Genomic DNA, 22191 nt, shown 5'->3' on the forward strand with positions numbered 1-22191 from the left:
AGGGTGCCCACAAGAGTGATTATGGCGCAAGTTGCACCATCAAAATTTTTTGGGGGGGATTTTATAATTATTTATTTTACTTTATTTTTATTCAAATTATTTACTCATATCATTTTACTTTATTATTTTCATCTGTGTGTGTGTATTTTATTGGGGAGCGATCACACTTTTCTTTCAAAACAATAATAATTAAAAATAAATAAAAAGGTAAAAATATAAATAAAAAAAGAGGGTTAAAAATAAAAAAAGCGCTAAGGCGTTCAGAAATATTGGGGGGGGGGGGTTGTGCCATTGAACTTGGGGGGGAGCACCCCTGTTTTATGAGCAACAAACAGGGGAAATATGTGAAGCTAAAAGATGCATGATTTTTTTCACAGACCAAAGTCTAAAAGCGCTTTGAGTTCAATGGATTGGAGGGGTAGAGGCAATAATTGAAAAAGTTTAGGTTTCAGAAGTTTTTAGTTCAGATTATTTTAGCAATTAACTTTATTTTTGTGATACAGATGTCACAATTGTTAATTTTGCAGTTCTTTCACTTGATGTAAGGCAATGGCTCCTCGCTATTGAAAATTAGATATGCTACATTTACATTAATTGTTTATTACAGTGATTTGCTTCACTTTTGTTAGTACATTAGGGTAGTTCAAAAATACACTTAAAAAAAAAGGTTTCTCCTAGAAAACAGGACACCACTCAATGTTTTCAGACTTGTGGATAGTAAAATACTGGAAGAATTTTAACTTCCTATTCCAACTGAAAGAGGGTGCTCGACCCCCTCCCTCAAACTTCATAAGTATGAGGAGGGGGTTAAAAAAATACATTGAACTGAAAAAAACAATGTTACATACTATAATCTACACGAGTTATATGCATATTCATTGCAATAAAATAATTACTTACATAAAAAAAAACAGCCGGGGAAATTAAATGTTTCTAAATTTGTGACTTTTTCTATGCTAGAGCTAATGTTAAATTAAGGGGTCATTGAGCACCCTCTTAAAATTTGAGTAAGAAGCTAAAACTTTTACAGCACACTACTATTAGTAAGTCTAAAAAAAAAATAGGGGTGTCTTGGACTCGAGCTGAGAGAAAAAAAAAAAAAGGAACCACCCTTAGTACATATTTTTGATTATTTCAGCTTGAGTAAATTAAATTTGGTAACCATTGTTTGTAAAGTTTGAAAATGAGGTAAGTTTTATCAAAATTTGAGATGTATATATTAATGTTGCAAAATGAAGGTGGAGATCGATAACCTGGAATTTTTCTCAAAACCACCTGGAAAACCTGGAAATGTCAGGGAATTTCATTCTTGAACTTCCGTGGCAACCCTGATTTATGAGAATGCTGTTCAATTTGACCAATTTTCAATCACATGCAACTATTCAAATAAAAAATTTTAAGCAAAAATATTTCAGATATTTTTATATAGGCATAAAAGGAACCTGTATACCAAATTTCATAAAAATCTGTTACCATGCGGCCACCACTTTTTTGTGAATTTTGCTCATTTCCTATGGAATGACCCATATACAAATTTTTTCCTTTAAAAAATAAAGAAAACACAGTTATAAAAACATTTCATCAGGTAATAAAATGATCTTACAAGAATTGTGCAAAACTTTCGTGCCGGAAAATATATCTCCCTCACTTTTTCTTTTATTCCGACGATTTCCTTACAGTGTATGATTCTGGAAAATTAGAAATTTAGTTTTGAAGTGCTAGAGATTGAGATTCCTATTCCCCCCCCCCTAAAAAATTAACGCATTGTTTACAGTGATTTTACATTCTGTTTAATGGTTGGACAATTTTTCCAGCTTTTTGTTTCATTGTTACATACATTCGTTGAGTATGGTGTTAACTGTTACATTTGATAGCATTTTGCTGTACAAAAACCTTTTAGCTATGTACTTCTTTTGCAATAGCATACATTTCAAATCAGCCAATTTCATTTGAACGTGTGAATCCAGAAGGTTCTTCAAAATCTTTCGTCTGTAACAACCCAAAACGTCTAGTTTTTGAAATCACGCATATTGAAAAACATTCTGAAAAGAGAGAAACAAGGAGATCAAGTCAATTATTATAAGTGTTGCAGCAGAATGCACAGCTCGTTTAGCCTATATTTTCATTCATATACTTGCCCAAATGGTTTTCAGTCCAAAATAGTGAATTTAGACCTAGTGACAGCTGTACTATTTGTATTTAATGTTCGTTTTTTTTTTCTTTTTCTTTTCTCCCTTCAGAAAAGGACATTCTCTTCATTTTCATTGAACTATTCAAAGAAGGAAAAATCTTTTTTTTTTTTAAATAATATTTTGGAAGATAAATTGTTACTACATAAACTCTTCCCAAAACTGCCCCCCCCCCCCCCTATAAATCCACCCATGCTCTTCTAAACTATTCAAAAACGAAAAAATGATGATTTTTTTTTTTAATTTTTAGAAGATGTGTTGCTACTACATAAACTCCTCCCAAAACTCGGAAGCATTGTTCCCTTTGCCCCCCCCCCATAAAGCCACCCATGCTGTTCTGAACTATTCAAAAACGAAAAAATTATGTTTTTTTTTAAAATTTTTGAAAGATGTGTTGTTACTACATAAAGTCCTCCCAAAACTGGGGGGGCATTGCCCTCCTCTGCCCCCCCATAAATCCGCTCATGCGTCCCTTCCCAGAGGTCCTACTCCTTCCCACAACCTTTCAAATACCCACCCTCAGTAGAAGGAAGAACATGCCTTTGTTTCCTACTGATAAGCCTGTTTCAGACTTGCCAACTTTTACGGATTGTCCGTAAAATTTACGGATGTCATTTAAACTTTACGGGCTTACGGATAGACTCCCAATTTTTACGGTTTTTAGCTATGGTACGTTTTGGAACTGTTTTTTCAATCAAATCATAACTTTGTTCAAAAAAAAAAAATCCTCCAAAAAAAAAACTTTTATTCGCTTGAAACGCAGCCAAAAAAGTGTTCCATTCCCCCGCTACCTCTTGAAACACAACTGGCCATTTTGCCTCGTCTTTTCTTCAGAGTATTTATGCGGCTGCGGTGTTGCCAGATTGTGTCAAAATCGCCCAATAGGGAATTTTTTGCCCCAAGCTGGTGGCAGGAGAAGCTGTTTCGTTTCAATCTGCTTGCTCTCTGGAAAGATCTGGCAACCCTAGCCACTTCCTCCCAGCTTCGTTTCTGTAAGCTCATTGGTCGACTCCAGGGCTTTTTTCGATCCGCGGGTAAAGAACGAGACGGCGCGGAACGAGTTCTGAAACAAGACGTGTGTTTGTTTATTTCGTATCACGTTGTACAAATGGAGTCGGAAAAAGCAAAAAAAAAAAAAAAAATTCTTTCAAATGAACAAAGATTCATATACTGGTGAATTTCCGCGTTTAAAAAGTCTGATAAGAAAGGGGGGAAATATGTGCATTGGGATATTTGTGATTATCTTAATGATTTCTCACAGCGGTTGAAAGGGATGTAGATCGCTATGTGACTGAAGGGGTCCAGTTGAGAAATGTAGACGCGGCCAAGAAGAGTTTTTTAATGAATTTTTAAAAAAACACCACTGCTTCATTAAATTCAGCTGCATTTTCTTCACATGCTGAAGTTGCCAATTTTGAAAATATTTTTCAACTATAAATGCATCTTTTTATCTTGCAAAATGTAAAGAGTAATAAACCTTACAAATAGTTTTTTTTTTTTAAATTTGAAGCACCATCTATCATCAGCATTTGTTTCATAAAAGTTTGTACAAGACAGTAAATTGATATGTGGTTGGAATATTTGATGCATTATTGATTGTACTTGAGCTTCTAAAAATGTTTTACTCCCAACTTGACTTTTGAGAGGTTGAAAAAGTAAATATCTTTTCATGGAAGGGAAATTGTTTCAGGCTATTATTATACACATCTAAAAGATTAACTTCTAAAAGATCTCTTGGCAAAATTGTATGAATATTCATTTTCATATTTAGTTAGATTTTATATATTTTCCATAACTAAAATTCAATTTAATGTTGAAATTGCAGTAATTCGCTTTTTTTAAATAATGCAATTACATAATAAATTTTTTATTAGTATTACACATGCATAATTTAATGTTATAATGCGTCAATTAATTTGTCTCGGTTTTAATAAATGCTTCACGAAAAATTTTACTGATGCCAGTTTTGAAAAGTTGGCAAGTCTGCTGTTTGAATTCTGAGAATCTCATCCCCTCTTTGCCTAGGTATTTGCTTCACCTTTTGTTTATGAGGCCGTTTTCAGGGTGAAATTCTGGGAACAAGGATAAGACATGAGCGTTTTTGCAGACAATCGCTGGACAAATAAAATTGCCCCAATATCGATGCAGGTCGAAACGATGGATGAGGCATCTTTTTAAAAACACAGGGTGCAATTTCTTATTTTTGAAAAGGGCGGGGCGCATTTCTCGATCTAAAAGAAGGATAGGGCGCTATTGTTTTGAGAAAGAAGTTGAAATTTCCATTTCCGCTAAAAAAGTTTATTTAAAAAAAAAATGAAAGAAAAAATAATAAAATACATTTAAAAAAAAAAAAAAAAACAAGCCAGTTAAACACATGGGTGTCGAAGATAATAGTAAAATAAAAATATAATAAAAATGCTAAATGTTTTTTAAGAGAATGGAAGCTAATGAAAACATTAACTTTTTTCATTAGGTCTTACCTGTCTGATATTCATCAAAGGACTGGAACTATAATAGCAAATCAAAATCAACATCAACCTGTTGCAGGCATAGCATCTGAAGCTAATGCCGTATTTCAAGAAATCAAAGAATCTCTAAATATAGTTAAAAGAGATTTAGCAACAATTTCAGCAAATTCACAGGTAACAAAACTTACTGCTCTCCAGAGTTGATAAAAAACATTTTTTTAATTAAAAAAATTGGATTAAAAAAAATAAATAGAATTTTGAAGTTTAATGTATATAAGTAATATTTGATACCAACAAATTAAACTGTGCAAGTTAGATGTCTAAATCAGATCATTCTTTTTTAATATATAATGAAAAATGCATATAATTCAAGTTGACCAAATTGGATAATTTTATAATTTTAGCCACATCTGGCAACCATGAACTACTGGTGCATATCTGAGTTAAACAAAAACTTACTACAATATAAAGTTCCATATCCAGATGGGCCTATTTTGCAGAATTTTTTTTTTTAAATAAAAAAAAACATGTTCCCCTTTTCTAAAATAAAATAAATTAATTAAAAAATATAACTGTGTATATTATATTAATTGTGGAAGTAAAGAATAAAAAGTATATAGAGCATTGAATTATTTTCTTAAAATAATGATTTTTTCCTCTATTGAAAAAAAAGAACCCTAAAACAAAATGCATGATTAAAAGAAAAGAAAAAGACCAGCTTCTTCACTTTTAAATCTTTAATAAAATTGATCAGGGACTGAAAAGCAAAAATTTTTTTTCTTTCGTTTAGAGTTCTTGTCTTATTGATATGCATACATGTATTTAGTTTCACTGTTTTAATTAAACGGAAGGAAAAAAGTATATGATAAGTTTATTTTTAAATGAAAAAATAAATAACTTAACTCCTAACAGATAAATATCCAATCTAAATTATTCTGCTTAAATTTACTTGAAAAGAAAAATCTTGTTTCATCTATTGTTTGCAAGTTCTTTTCTTTTTGGTTTATAGCTGTTATGATTTCTTTATTTTTCTTCAGTTTCAATTTACTTCATTCCAACTTACTTCAATATGAATCAATATTTTTTTTCTTTTGGTGAAATTGTTTATAATTAATAGCTGTTTGTTTATGGTTTTTTCTAATAAAAACTTCATGCTCATCAAAGTCATTCTTCTGAACTTTTAAAATTTTAACTTTTAAAAATCATAATTTAAATCTGACTTTAAAAAAATCAACTGATTAAAATCGCTCAGCCCTGTTGTTCTCAAAATTATAATAGTTATGAACAAATGTTTTAAAGATCAAAATAATGAAGCTGTACTTGGTACATAAATATAGTACATTTTTCGGATTTTTAACATGCTGCAGACCTTTGAATTCTACCACAATTTTTTTTCCAAAAATGTAAATAACTATATATTTATAAATACATTATAAAATGTGTTTAGAAGTTAGAATGTGTTAAAATGTGTTCCAGAATGAAAACAACTTTGATTCCACGTTACAAAATATTGAAGTTAAAGCTATCTATATGAAGTTATAAAAACTAATAAAGATATACACACAGTGTAATTTCTTTGAAGCAAAAATCCAAGACAATTTTTATCAGCTGAGAGAAAAGATATAGGAGGAAATGGGAAAGTTTTATTTTTAGGTCAACATTTGATTTATTTTAAAACATTTGTAATCCAAAATGTTAAAGCATTTTCCTTAATTTTTCCCTTTGAAAATTGCAGGCTCTAGATGTTTGCAATTGTCAAAAAGTTTCATATCCTTATAGCTTGCTTCTGATTAATTTTAACTATCTTGTTATAATTTTCATCAGTATATTCCAAAGACTTTTTAAGCTTCTTTTTTTTTTTTTTTTGTTAAAACCATAAAACTGAATTATACTTTTAACATTTTGTAATTTATGTAAACATTTATCAAGGCACAAAATATTCTAACTTGCAGTTCAATAATGAATCATATTTTCTTTTTAATGTGGATCTGTAAGATTTCACTTTAGAATTTTATCCGTATTACGTAAATAATTAAGTTTAGTAGTGTGATCTTCTATGTTGCCGAATAATATAAATGCTCAGCTGGTGAAAATTACTTATTTATTGTTTGCATCATTTTTCCTAGGGCGGGCCCTGTCCCATAGTTCAAACTCCAAACTGCCTTACTCCTTCATATTTCTTCATGTTCATGGGTTTGCAGTTAGTAATACTCATTGGCTACTTTACTTACCAGTAAGTACCTTTTTTCTCCTCTAGTAATTACTGAATTCTACTAATAAAAACTATTGTTTCAGTATTGTTCAATCTTTCAGTGCATATGTAGTGTAGACGCTTAGCATTTTTTGGCAAAGCACAGCAGCATGTTATTTTTAGTTTGAAGTGCAGCCATTTATGCTGCACCTTTATCTTTTCTTTTAAAACACCCTAAAAGCATTAAAATTGCTTTGAAAATTTCTTTAGCTTTTCTAGTCATTTTTCCATTAATTACTTAATTCAGGAAAAGTATTTCTCAATAGTTTTATTTTCTGTATGAAGTCATAAATTAATTTTTCATGTTATCATGTCAAATTTAGCCACCAAAACTCAGACATAGCATTTATTTTATTATTATTTAAATTTTCGGTTGTCAATCTCATTATTGCTGTTCTGGTGACACTATCTGTCTTTGAATGATGGTGTCGTGAAAGTCTTCATTTAGCTTAAATGCAGCAAACCAAATAAATTTTCTGTAGTGAAAGAATCGATTCAAAACTTCCACTTAACTGGTGTTTCACAGTTAACTTGTTTGGGACGATTGCCGCAAATATGCCTCAGCTCTAGATGCCCCTCAGAGCCTAACGCTGCACCCTTGAGTTACGGCAAATCGTACGCAACAGGGTGATCGCTGCACGGTTGCGTGCTTTTGGAGCGAAATATTGACACTACTAATCCATATTCCATTCAAAAGATTGCTCTCTTACATTAGTACAGTAATAACTCCTTTAAGGGACACCTCTATTTTAAGTACACTCTTTAGGGACCTCATTAGGGAAATAATCTCCATTGAAATATAATGCCAACACAAAAATTTTGAAATATTTGCATCCAAAACTTGGAGATTAGAGTTCAAAGTTTTAAGGGACTGTGCAGAAGATGAGTTTGGAACATATGGCCCTTTCGTCAAACTGACTGGTTGTTGAAATAAAAAAAAAAAAAAACAAAATTTTCACATTTTTTATTGCTAAAAAAAAGAAATGCAAATGTTATGCTATGCTAAAAACACACTACTGAAGCTAGTATAGTTTGAAAAAGCGTATTCTATGCACACGTTGTTTTTTAAACTTCAAAATTTTATCCTACTCACCACAATTATTTTTGCAGTTTTCATATGAAATTTTCAAAAATGTTTTTGAAATTCACTTCCCACTGCAATAAATATTTTAATGTTTAAATATTTTTTAGAATTTATGATTTTTTATAATAACAAAATTTCATTACTACTTATAGTTGAACTCTGTAATTACACAGGGTATGGAGGACATGCTTTGTAAGATAACAAATTAACTTACAGCAGTAATACAGTACAGGACACTAATACTACACATTAGGGTGATTTTCAAAACGATTGACAGTTTGGTGTCCTCACTTTTTCCATTGAATTAAATAGTAATAAAATTATTATTATAATTATTATATATATATATATATATATATATATATATATATATATATATATTTTTTTTTTTGACGTGGCATAACCATATAGTGAGGCATTGTTTTACATTAAATTCTTTGCATTCAGTGTCCTTTTTAATGGTTGTAAATTTATAAGTCTTTTCTATTACTTTAGTTAGCTACTAATGAAAATTTTCTTGCCCTGGCTGGAAAGTTCACATAAACTTTTAACCTTTTTTATTTTTTGTGCATTAAGAAAGAAGTAATATTTGTTATTTAAATACAGCTGAAATTTATTTATAGAACTGCTCATCTAACATTTTAAAATTTCAATGCAGTGTGTGTCCTTCATTGCAACTCATGAGTGTTAACCCCAGGGAATTTAATATTTTTTATGTTCAAAATATTTTTTATCGCAGTTAGAAACAGTGTTAGGGAAGCCATATTTGTATCTTCTTAGAATGTGTAAATCGAAAGTTCAACAATTCTTTGCAATTTGAAATATTTCGCCAAATAAACAAAAGTAAAATTAAGTACATTAACAGCAGCTTTAAAATGTAAACATATGATCATGCAACTCTATCGTTTATAGCCAAAGTCGCCAAGTCACTATGTTACTGTATTCCAGCCGATCAGTGAGCGAAGCTAACTCTGGCCGATTAGCGGTCCGATCTTTTGAACGAAAACTTTTAGATCTTCATATATTGCCTAATTTGTTCTTTCCACCAAAGATAAAAATCTTCCTCTGCACCGGTTTTTTGTGTACATAACAACCCTGTTGTAATTTATCTGGACAAAAATAAAATGTTTCGTCTTTAAATTCCATGATCTTTTCCTTTAATAATGTACTGATTAGTTTGATAATCCTTAAAGTATTCGTGCCATTGGCGTCAAAACTCGGATGGATTTAAGCCGAGAAACAAATATTGTTTGGTATGGTACTTTCTAATCATTTGCTTAGGCAAACCTAAAGCACCAATCTGGTCACATGGTTCAACAACGAGGACAGAAGACACGTTTTGCGTGAACCTAGTGAAATAAACTTTATTTCTTCTAGGACTTCATTTTAAAATATATCACGGGACCTAAAACCACTGCTTTCAAAAATGAAGGCTTCACTCTCTCTCGAAGTTTTATCTCTTCTCAATAGACATGTCACAGTAGGAAATTTCATTACAAAAAACAGAGCTGGTTTCTTATTGTCCTTTGGCAACGGGTTAAATATTTATTTCAGTTCTCGCTTAGCAATAGGTTAAAACAAATATTAATCATTTGGGAGCTATAACCATCCAATGTTTAAATTAACTAGTTAATTAACAAACATGTTTCCAATTCGATCTATTGCACTTCGAAACCATGCTTGCCACAACTTAATTACACACAAAAAATTTGATCAAAATCGGTCCAGCTGTTTAAAAGCTTTATGGTGATAAACGCCCACACAGAAGATTTTTATATATCAAGACTAGCATTCCCGTACCCGGCATTGCTCGGGTAATGGAATTAGCAGGGGATAACAGTGTTTGGTGCACGTAGTAAATAAAAATCTCCTATAATAATTACTTATTACCTATATTTTTCTAATTTTAGGAGGGTCCCGGGGCCCCTGGACTCCTTATATATATGCCCTTGGCCTGAACCGATCCTTAATTGTCATTAACGATCATTTTAAAGTATTGATTTTCTTTGAAAACGCAGACCATCCACATTTTATTGTTATGCCTGTGTGTTTAAGCAAGAACTTCCTTGTATACAACATTTTTGGGTTTTTTTTTCTGGTGCTAAAATTATTAAACTGCTTGATGAACTGACTCTGGAGCAAGGTACATAAAATAGGCCGTGTGAAAAACAGTCTTCTCTTAAATCGATCCCCGCTACTTTTAACGTCTGCCCTTGCGACTTATTAATGGTTATTGCAAAGCAAACTTTTACAGGAACTGCACTCTTCTAAATTCAAAAGGATAGTCCGACGGAATTAATGGAATGCGGGGTATTAAAACCAACTCTCCTCGAGCACATCCAGTCATTATCGTAGCTTCGATAACATACTTATTAAGTCTAATCACTTGTAGTCTGGTGCCATTGCATAACTTTGGTGGACAAAGGTTTCGTAGTAGCATTACTGGTGTTCCAACTTTCAGGTGATGTAGGTGAGGTGGAAAACCTGGAGGGTCTAAGGTATTAAGAAACTCTTCTGGATACTGCACTGCATCATCACGATTTGTTGTTGTATCAAAAGATTTGTAGTAAATATCTTCTCCACTAAACGACTTTAATAAGATACTGTTGACTTCTGCGGCTGTGTCATTTTCTGGAGATAAGATGGCACGCTCGCACAACCATTCAATGGGCTTATTTTTTATATCAGCAACATCAGGATAAATCTTGGCGATGAGATCTGGCAATTCCGTGACTACCGTAGCGAGTGCGTGGGGTATAATAATTTTGCCAGCACATTCAGGATATAATCCGTCTCCTATTTTAAGGAGAAGATTAGAAAACAATTCCGCTGACGCATCTCCATGTAAATGAACTCTCATATTCTTACTCAAACGAAATTTCTGCACTTTAGGCCATAGATACGACGATTTGATGCATGCGTTAACTTCATATGCACGTGTTCCTCTAGGTACAACCGGTAATGTTTGCCGAAAATCTCCTGCTAGTAGAACAGTTACTCCACCCGTTACTTCCTCAGAATTTCTTAGATCTTTGAGAGTTGCATTAAGAGCCTCGAATCCTGCTTTATGAGCCATAGTACTCTCATCCCAGATAATGAGTTTACAATCACGTAAAACCTTAGCCAAATTACTCTGTTTTTTAATATTGCACGTTGGATTCTCTGAGTAATTGAGGTTAAGGGGTAATCTAAAAGCAGAATGAGCTGTCTTTCCACCCTCCAATAACGTTGCAGCTATTCCAGATGATGCAGTTGCCAAGGCAATGCCTTTATTGCTTCTGACCTTTGAAAGAAGTAAATTTAAGAGAAATGTTTTTCCAGTTCTACCAGGTGAATCTAAGAAAAACATTTGGCCTGAACCAGACTCGAGGCTGTTGAGGACCTTTTGATATACGCTGGACTCTTCGCCTGTTAGAGAGACTTCAGCATTATGTACTTTTTTCTTCAAATCTTCAAGATCAAAATTTGTTTCTCGCATGTACTCTCTGTTTTGCAAATTAGTCTCAAATCGCTCAGGCTGAGGTAAACCATAATCCATTAAGCGCTGACCTCCCAGAGTCTGAACAGTGTCTTCAATCAGAATCAAGCATTGGTTGTACGCTTTGTCCTTAGTTGAAAGAGCGGAGTCTTGCAGTTGTCTTTCATGCTGAAACTGGATGTCTTCTGAAAAACTGTCCTTGTACTTTTCCCAAAGGCTTCGGGGATCAGAGGGATGACAAAATACCAAGATCACTGAAAAAAGTTCTCGCAGTTTGAATGATGAGCTGCTTAAAATAGCTTCCTCAATAGTGTATTGCCACTGTTTATCATCCTCGAGCAATCCCATTGCCATGCATGCAGATTTGAATGTAGGATATTCAACATTGCTTACAGTTTTTAAATAAGAAAAAGATGTTGGACCTCTAACATGATGGAGGAGGAGGCGTAGGTGGTAACACTCAACATTGTTAGGATGAATTGTGTAAACGCGTCCTAAAGCAGAATCTATCTTTATCCCTGGCCATTGATCAATTTTCTCTCCCCGCCTACGTCTTGTAAACTTTTTACTCTGTTGCCACACATAATACGAAGGAACTTCAACATACAGAAGTGTTCTGGCAAACTCGTCAATTTTGCAAAGGTTGAAGAATGCCGAAAGTGTTGTCTCTGGAGGTTTTACAACTTTGTTATGAATATTATGTGCGGTGAAGTAAACACGTTGGCCATTTTCCAGATGCACAGCAAGATGAATTACTGCAGGGTATCTCTCATGAATAGGAAATCCCAATATTTTCCACACTGCTTCTGAACTGCTGATATATCTACCAGATTCGTATATCTCTATCTCATCAATATCTTTATCATTTTTTAAAATGAAGGCTGCTTGATCATTTCCTTTAGTGATGTATTTACAAACATACTTTATGGATTTTACGGAATTCATTATCTCAACATTAATATGAGATTCAAAAGTACGCAACAAAACGGGATTGTATGCTTGCTTAATTTTTTTTTCTAATTTTGGGAGGGTCCCGGACCCCTGGACTCCTAATATATATGCCCTTGGCCTAAACCGATCCTTAACTGTTATTAACGATCATTTTAAAGTATTGATTTTCTTTGAAAACGCAGACCATCCACATTTTATTGTTATGCCTGTGTGTTTAAGCAAGAACTTCTTTGTATACAACATTTTTGGTTTTTTTTTCTGGTGCTAAAATTATTAAACTGCTTGATGAACTGACTCTGGAGCAAGCTACATAAAATTGGCCGTGTGAAAAACAGTCTTCTCTTAAATCGATCCCCGCTACTTTTAACGTCTGCCCTTGCGACTTATTAATGGTTATTGCAAAGCAAACTTTTACAGGAAACTGCACTCTTCTAAATTCAAAAGGATAGTCCGACGGAATTAATGGAATGCGGGGTATTAAAACCAACTCTCCTCGAGCACATCCAGTCATTATCGTAGCTTCGATAACATACTTATTAAGTCTAATCACTTGTAGTCTGGTGCCATTGCATAACTTTGGTGGACAAAGGTTTCGTAGTAGCATTACTGGTGTTCCAACTTTCAGGTGATGTAGGTGAGGTGGAAAACCTGGAGGGTCTAAGGTATTAAGAAACTCTTCTGGATACTGCACTGCATCATCACGATTTGTTGTTGTATCAAAAGATTTGTAGTAAATATCTTCTCCACTAAACGACTTTAATAAGATACTGTTGACTTCTGCGGCTGTGTCATTTTCTGGAGATAAGATGGCACGCTCGCACAACCATTCAATGGGCTTATTTTTTATATCAGCAACATCAGGATAAATCTTGGCGATGAGATCTGGCAATTCCGTGACTACCGTAGCGAGTGCGTGGGGTATAATAATTTTGCCAGCACATTCAGGATATAATCCGTCTCCTATTTTAAGGAGAAGATTAGAAAACAATTCCGCTGACGCATCTCCATGTAAATGAACTCTCATATTCTTACTCGAACGAAATTTCTGCACTTTAGGCCATAGATACGACGATTTGATGCATGCGTTAACTTCATATGCACGTGTTCCTCTAGGTACAACCGGTAATGTTTGCCGAAAATCTCCTGCTAGTAGAACAGTTACTCCACCCGTTACTTCCTCAGAATTTCTTAGATCTTTGAGAGTTGCATTAAGAGCCTCGAATCCTGCTTTATGAGCCATAGTACTCTCATCCCAGATAATGAGTTTACAATCACGTAAAACCTTAGCCAAATTACTCTGTTTTTTAATATTGCACGTTGGATTCTCTGAGTAATTGAGGTTAAGGGGTAATCTAAAAGCAGAATGAGCTGTCTTTCCACCCTCCAATAACGTTGCAGCTATTCCAGATGATGCAGTTGCCAAGGCAATGCCTTTATTGCTTCTGACCTTTGAAAGAAGTAAATTTAAGAGAAATGTTTTTCCAGTTCTACCAGGTGAATCTAAGAAAAACATTTGGCCTGAACCAGACTCGAGGCTGTTGAGGACCTTTTGATATACGCTGGACTGTTCGCCTGTTAGAGAGACTTCAGCATTATGTACTTTTTTCTTCAAATCTTCAAGATCAAAATTTGTTTCTCGCATGTACTCTCTGTTTTGCAAATTAGTCTCAAATCGCTCAGGCTGAGGTAAACCATAATCCATTAAGCGCTGACCTCCCAGAGTCTGAACAGTGTCTTCAATCAGAATCAAGCATTGGTTGTACGCTTTGTCCTTAGTTGAAAGAGCGGAGTCTTGCAGTTGTCTTTCATGCTGAAACTGGATGTCTTCTGAAAAACTGTCCTTGTACTTTTCCCAAAGGCTTCGGGGATCAGAGGGATGACAAAATACCAAGATCACTGAAAAAAGTTCTCGCAGTTTGAATGATGAGCTGCTTAAAATAGCTTCCTCAATAGTGTATTGCCACTGTTTATCATCCTCGAACAATCCCATTGCCATGCATGCAGATTTGAATGTAGGATATTCAACATTGCTTACAGTTTTTAAATAAGAAAAAGATGTTGGACCTCTAACATGATGGAGGAGGAGGCGTAGGTGGTAACACTCAACATTGTTAGGATGAATTGTGTAAACGCGTCCTAAAGCAGAATCTATCTTTATCCCTGGCCATTGATCAATTTTCTCTCCCCGCCTACGTCTTGTAAACTTTTTACTCTGTTGCCACACATAATACGAAGGAACTTCAACATACAGAAGTGTTCTGGCAAACTCGTCAATTTTGCAAAGGTTGAAGAATGCCGAAAGTGTTGTCTCTGGAGGTTTTACAACTTTGTTATGAATATTATGTGCGGTGAAGTAAACACGTTGGCCATTTTCCAGATGCACAGCAAGATGAATTACTGCAGGGTATCTCTCATGAATAGGAAATCCCAATATTTTCCACACTGCTTCTGAACTGCTGATATATCTGCCAGATTCGTATATCTCTATCTCATCAATATCTTTATCATTTTTTAAAATGAAGGCTGCTTGATCATTTCCTTTAGTGATGTATTTACAAACATACTTTATGGATTTTACGGAATTCATTATCTCAACATTAATATGAGATTCAAAAGTACGCAACAAAACGGGATTGTATGCTTGCTTAATTTTTTTTTCTAATTTTGGGAGGGTCCCGGACCCCTGGACTCCTAATATATATGCCCTTGGCCTAAACCGATCCTTAACTGTTATTAACGATCATTTTAAAGTATTGATTTTCTTTGAAAACGCAGACCATCCACATTTTATTGTTATGCCTGTGTGTTTAAGCAAGAACTTCTTTGTATACAACATTTTTGGTTTTTTTTTCTGGTGCTAAAATTATTAAACTGCTTGATGAACTGACTCTGGAGCAAGCTACATAAAATTGGCCGTGTGAAAAACAGTCTTCTCTTAAATCGATCCCCGCTACTTTTAACGTCTGCCCTTGCGACTTATTAATGGTTATTGCAAAGCAAACTTTTACAGGAACTGCACTCTTCTAAATTCAAAAGGATAGTCCGACGGAATTAATGGAATGCGGGGTATTAAAACCAACTCTCCTCGAGCACATCCAGTCATTATCGTAGCTTCGATAACATACTTATTAAGTCTAATCACTTGTAGTCTGGTGCCATTGCATAACTTTGGTGGACAAAGGTTTCGTAGTAGCATTATTGGTGTTCCAACTTTCAGGTGAAGTAGGTGAGGTGGAAAACCTGGAGGGTCTAAGGTATTAAGAAACTCCTTTGGATACTGCACTGCATCATCACGATTTGTTGTTGTATCAAAAGATTTGTAGTAAATATCTTCTCCAGTAAACGACTTTAATAAGATGCTGTTGACTTCTGCGGCTGTATCATTTTTTGGAGATAAGATGGCACGCTCGCACAACCATTCAATGGGCTTATTTTTTATATCAGCAACATCAGGATAAATCTTGGCGATGAGATCTGGCAATTCCGTTACTATCGTAGCGAGTGCGTGGGGTATAATAATTTTGCCAGCACATTCAGGATATAATCCGTCTCCTATTTTAAGGAGAAGATTAGAAAACAATTCCGCTGACGCATCTCCATGTAAATGAACTCTCATATTCTTACTCAAACGAAGTTTCTGCACTTTAGGCCATAGATACGACGATTTGATGCATGCGTTAACTTCATTTGCACGTGTTCCTCTAGGTACAACGGGTAACGTTTGCCGAAAATCTCCTGCTAGTAGAACAGTTACTCCACCCATTACTTCCTCAGAATTTCTTAGATCTTTGAGAGTTGCATTAAGATTCTCGAATCCTGCTTTATGAGCCATAGTACTCTCATCCCAGATAATGAGTTTACAATCACGTAAAACCTTAGCCAAATTGCTCTGTTTTTTAATATTGCACGTTGGATTCTCTGAGTAATTGAGGTTAAGGGGTAATCTAAAAGCAGAATGAGCTGTCTTTCCACCCTCCAATAACGTTGCAGCTATTCCAGATGATGCAGTTGCCAAGGCAATGCCTTTATTGCTTCTGACCTTTGAAAGAAGTAAATTTAAGAGAAATGTTTTTCCAGTTCCACCAGGTGAATCTAAGAAAAATATTTGGCCTGTACCAGACTCGAGGCTGTTGAGGACCTTTTGATATACGCTGGACTGTTCGCCTGTTAGAGAGGCTTCAGCATTATGTACTTTTTTCTTCAAATCTTCAAGATCAAAATTTGTTTCTCGCATGTACTCTCTGTTTTGCAAATTAGTCTCAAATCGCTCAGGCTGAGGTAAACCATAATCCATTAAGCGCTGACCTCCCAGAGTCTGAACAGTGTCTTCAATCAGAATCAAGCATTGGTTGTACGCTTTGTCCTTAGTTGAAAGAGCGGAGTCTTGCAGTTGTCTTTCATGCTGAAACTGGATGTCTTCTGAAAAACTGTCCTTGTACTTTTCCCAAAGGCTTCGTGGATCAGAGGGATGACAAAATACCAAGATCACTGAAAAAAGTTCTCGCAGTTTGAATGATGAGCTGCTTAAAATAGCTTCCTCAATAGTGTATTGCCACTGTTTATCATCCTCGAGCAATCCCATTGCCATGCATGCAGCTTTGAATGTAGGGTATTCAACATTGCTTACAGTTTTTAAATAAGAAAAAGATGTTGGACCTCTAACATGATGGAGGAGGAGGCGTAGGTGGTAACACTCAACATTGTTAGGATGAATTGTGTAAACGCGTCCTAAAGCAGAATCTTTCTTTATCCCTGGCCATTGATCAATTTTCTCTCCCCGCCTACGTCTTGTAAACTTTTTATTCTGTTGCCACACATAATACGAAGGAACTTCAACATACAGAAGTGTTCTGGCAAACTCATCAATTTTGCAAAGGTTGAAGAATGCCGAAAGTGTTGTCTCTGGAGGTTTTACAACTTTGTTATGAATATTTTGTGCGGTGAAGTAAACACGTTGGCCATTTTCCAGATGCACAGCAAGATGAATTACTGCAGGGTATCTCTCATGAATAGGAAATCCCAATATTTTCCACACTGCTTCTGAACTGCTGATATATCTGCCAGATTCGTATATCTCTATCTCATCAATATCTTTATCATTCTTTAAAATGAAGGCTGCTTGATCATTTCCTTTAGTGATGTATTTGCAAACATACTTTATGGATTTTACGGAATTCGTTATCTCAACATTGATATGAGATTCAAAAGTACGCAACAAAACGGGATTGTATGATACAACCCATCTGTTATCTAACTGAAATCCTTTAAGATTAACTGAAACCACCGTCCTCTGGAGTTCTCCTACGATACAAAGGATAACCATCTAGTCCCCTCTGCGTTTCTTGGACGAAAGGGCGAGGATATCGTTTTGTGCAGCAACCATCTTTCATGCAAGGAGAAAATGTATTTACTCTTCCGCATGGCCCATGAATCATATTAGCCTTAACAATATCATAGAGAAGGGGATCACGATCAACATCTGGAATTTCAGCACACACAACTTTATCAACCATATCAGCAGTAATGGCTTCTTCCAGCCACAGCAGGCAATGAATATGGGGTAACCCTCGTTTTTGCCACTCTACAGATAACATGTGACACCGAACTTTACCAAAAACTTGTCCTTTAACTATAAGATCCATAAACTCCTTCACTTTCATATGGAAAACTCTCGCAATGATGTCATGACGTTGATAATGCTTCTGTCCGGGATACAATTCTCGCTGAATCTCTTTCCATTTTGGGTTACACGTGAAAGTTATAAATAAATCTGAACTTCCATAATGACGTACATATGACATGGCATCTTGAGCTCGTTCGTGCATGTAACGGGGTCCACCGATAAACGATGATGGTAATACCACTCTCTGTCCTATTTGATCAGCATCATACCTTCCTACTTCATCTCTTAAATGAATGTATTCCTCTGATCTCAGTTTGCTTTGATTGTATTTGAGAAAATTCAGTTTTTCAGTTTCTATCTTAGCATACTCATCAACTAAAAATTGACTTAGAAGAGCACAGTAGCGTAACAGATAATTTTCTTCTGTATCTCGTAACATTATACGCCAGGAATAAAACTGAGCTGCAGAAACAGTTTTCTTGACAGGTAATTTAGTAGTAGGCCCCAACTTATCAGCAGTATCTTGCTGAAGTACATCAACTGAATATCCATCTTCCCCATAGCAAAACATGAGAGGATATTGCAGGGCATCATATGCCCTATGGAGTTCGCTTATTCGTTGCTGTTTTGCATTGCGGCTTTCAAGGATGATGTCTCTCTGCTGAAACTGCTGTCCTACAATCACCAGAGCCACCTCGTTGGCTGATGGTGCATTGAAACGTCCTTTATGTGCATTGGCAGGCATACGATCTGCATGAATCATTACTTGAAAATTTCGACACTCAAGTGGCACCTTATCTAACGCAGTTTTTAAATCCTTGATGTAATTATTTACTTCATGCAGCATATGTTGAAGTTGCTTTACCAAGTCTGGCTTGACACCAGGATAGTTGTGTGACCTTATGTGAGCTTCTTTTTCATCATCACCTACGAAATATATCTGTAAGAATTGAGCCTGTTGCTCTGTTTCTGGGAGTAAACTTCCACACAAATGGTAAACTTGTCCTTGAACTTTGAATGTTGGCATGAAACCAGTCTCCTTAATTTGCTTGGCTCCAAACGATGTCATTTGAAAACATCCGTTGTATTGCCGAATACGATCAATAAAATGGCGGTGATCTGGATGATGGCCCATGAGCAAACTATACAGTGGTTCTGGTGGAGGTGGTAGTGGTGGAAGCTGTACTTTACCCCCGCTGCAGCACAAACCTGGGCTTTCACGTTTGAACTTTTTTGCATGGCACACTGGGCATTTATTGTCCATAGTACCAATATCATTTTCATATTCTGTATTACAATCATATGCAAAACCTGAGTAGGTTTTCGTGTTCCATGGACGTAAACGGCGTTCAGTTCGTAAACCAGGATTTTGTTTCTCATAATTTTTTTGAGCAGATCTCTGAGCTTCTGGGTGATTTTTTTTATATTTTTTGACTGATGCAGCTAAAGCTTCTGGGTGACTTGTTTGACATTTCTTGACAGCAGCAGCTAAAGCTTCTGGGTGACTTGTTTGATATTTCTTGACAGCAGCAGATAAAGCTTCTGGGTGGCTTGTTTGATATTTCTTGACAGCAGCAGCTACAGCTTCTGGGTGGCTTGTTTGATATTTCTTGACAGCAGCAGCTACAGCTTCTGGGTGGCTTGTTTGATATTTCTTCACAGCAGCAGCTACAGCTTCTGGTTGACTTGTTTGATATTTCTTGACAGCAGCAGCTAAAGCTTCTGGGTGACTTGTTTGATATTTCTTGACAGCAGCAGCTAAAGCTTCTGGGTGACTTGTTTGATATTTCTTCACAGCAGCAGCTAAAGTTTCTGGGTGACTTTGTTGATATTTTTTGACCGCAGTTTTCAACTGCTTTTTACGTGTAGCATTTGAAAATCTGGCTCGTCTTTTTTTCCTTTTTTCCTTAGTGTTTTCAAAATCAGTGGTATTATGGAGTGATTCTGTGCTACTTTCAGAGACTATACTGGCTTCATTTACCGGTATGTAAACATCAAAGTGTCCATTTGAAAGATCACCACTAAATTTCAGTCTTCTCACTGGAAAAGTGTCATTTCCAAATTTTGCATAAAATTTGCCTTCAAAATAAACTTCAAATAAGAACTGAAAAATGTCTCCAGCAGCGAATAATTCACAGAATCCACCAAAAACATGAACCTGCGACATATCCACTAAGTAATCTTCGGAGCTTTCATAATTATTACCGTGTTTATCACATGACATAATAGAAAATTGATCCCAATGATTATAAACGTAATTAACTATGGTAGCACGAATTTCATTAAACATAGCTTCACTATTATACAATAAAAACGAAAGAGATCGGAAAAGACATGCACCATCACCTGTAATATTAACGACATGATGAGGAAGAATAGTTCCGTTCACATTGATGTGCTCCATCCTCAATGAGTTTTTAAAAAAGTAAGTTTTATAATAAAATCAAACAAAATAACAAATTAAACCTTTCTAATTACATTTGCAAGAAACAAATGATGTTATTTAAAAACCAAAAATTGAATAGTAAAACAGCTTGCCAACAAAATTTACACAAAGTAAGAAAAAAAGGGTCCGATCTGTAATACTGAAAATTATTTGCGAATTATTTGACTTAAGAAAAGCCTCGAAGAATCACGTGAGAAACAAAAACAATATCAAATTTATAGTTCACTATCGACCAAAAGTTGAGATGAAGTACTGAATAATGATTTGAATGGAGGAAAGCCTTCGAAAATAAGGGATTTGAATTCAATGACAGGTTTTAATTTCTCAGAAATTAAGAGGTTTTAATTAATTTCTCCCGAACTAATTGAGATTTCGAAAAATCCTTTCTTAGTGGTTACTTTCGTAATCATGCGGACATGCCTGCCAAATTTCAAGTCTGAAGCTTCAGCGGTTTCGGCTGTGCGTTGATATATATATATATATATATATATGTATATATATTATCTCAGGACATTGATTTTTATATATTAAGATAAACAGCATTTTAATTTTTAAATACATACAAACTAGTTATTATAACTTAAGCATCTGAATGGCCTAAAATAGCAATTCTGACTGGAGAAAATGTTAAGTTTAATTGTAACATAAAATGCTTGAAATGCAGAAGTAGATATATGTAAGAAAAGGTGGTGCTCTACACTATATAAGTTCCTGACTTTAAGTATATTTCTTCAAAAAAATTTCTTTTAAATTTGAAAGCATCTGTGGTACAACTTATTCCATTGTGTACCAAGATGCAATATAACTGAATTCTGCAATATTTTAAAAATTTGGATATAATACATTATCAATCATTTAAAATATACTTTCTAAGCATTTTTTACATTTTGGATTTTTATTTTCCAGGAGCAGCAAAGAATCACAAGCCAAAAAATTTTATTAGAACAGTATCCAATTTAAGAAACATTCCATTTTTAAACAGAAATTTGATTCATGTACAGAAATTATATTTTTTATTTTAACTATGACTGTTTTAGGTTTTTAGAGTATCCATAATTGATGTAAACTGTACAGTATTCATTAGTTTGCCAAAATTGTTACATATCTCAATCCATTTTGTCGTACTGAGTATACTGGATTCAAATAATTGTTCATGTAAGATTGCTGTAAAGAGCTTCAAAGAACACTACTTTTATATCATATTTTGTTTTGAAGAAAGTGATTATACTTAAAATTTATTTAGAATGGCATAATTTATCTTGCTTTGTTTGTGTACAAACCTTTTGATAAATATTTTTTTGTTAGTGCTTTCTCAAAGCGCACATAAAGTATATTCCAATTCATGCATCTGTTTGATATTTATAATTCATGTGATTATAATTGTTGCTGGTACAGATCACAACTTCATTAATAAAATGCTCAATATTTTTGCCCCTCTTGTTTTGTACTGTTTCATTTTTGGAAATTATCAAATATGTTTACTAAAAAATGAACTTTTTGTTAGGTAAATTGTATGTTGAAGATGCTTTTAGCATATCAAGTAATATGTTTTAATTATTAAGCAGAGCCTTTCACTTGATAGTTCATGTATAAAGTAATGTCTTAACTTATTAGTATAATTTTGGATTTTTTAAAATGAAACATTTCTTTTTTAATGAGTTATATTTTTAATTGTTAAATTTATTTTGTTTAATTATATTT

The 22191-nt window shown here is 34.5% G+C and overlaps 1 protein-coding gene across 1 annotated transcript in view; it reads left to right on the plus strand.

The window, feature by feature from the left end:
- The window catches only part of LOC129216081 (protein ERGIC-53-like), a 78829-nt gene extending 56901 nt beyond the window's left edge, over positions 1-21928 (plus strand). Inside the window, exons 13-15 of the mRNA XM_054850227.1 lie at positions 4663-4831; positions 6784-6890; positions 21397-21928. Of these exons, the coding sequence (XP_054706202.1) occupies positions 4663-4831; positions 6784-6890; positions 21397-21433 (313 nt within the window). The 3' untranslated portion in view covers positions 21434-21928. The remainder of the gene's footprint in view (positions 1-4662; positions 4832-6783; positions 6891-21396) is intronic.
- The last annotated feature ends 263 nt before the right edge of the window (positions 21929-22191 follow it).

This window comes from Uloborus diversus, chromosome 2 (assembly GCF_026930045.1).
Source record: "Uloborus diversus isolate 005 chromosome 2, Udiv.v.3.1, whole genome shotgun sequence".
NCBI lineage: Eukaryota > Metazoa > Arthropoda > Arachnida > Araneae > Uloboridae > Uloborus > Uloborus diversus.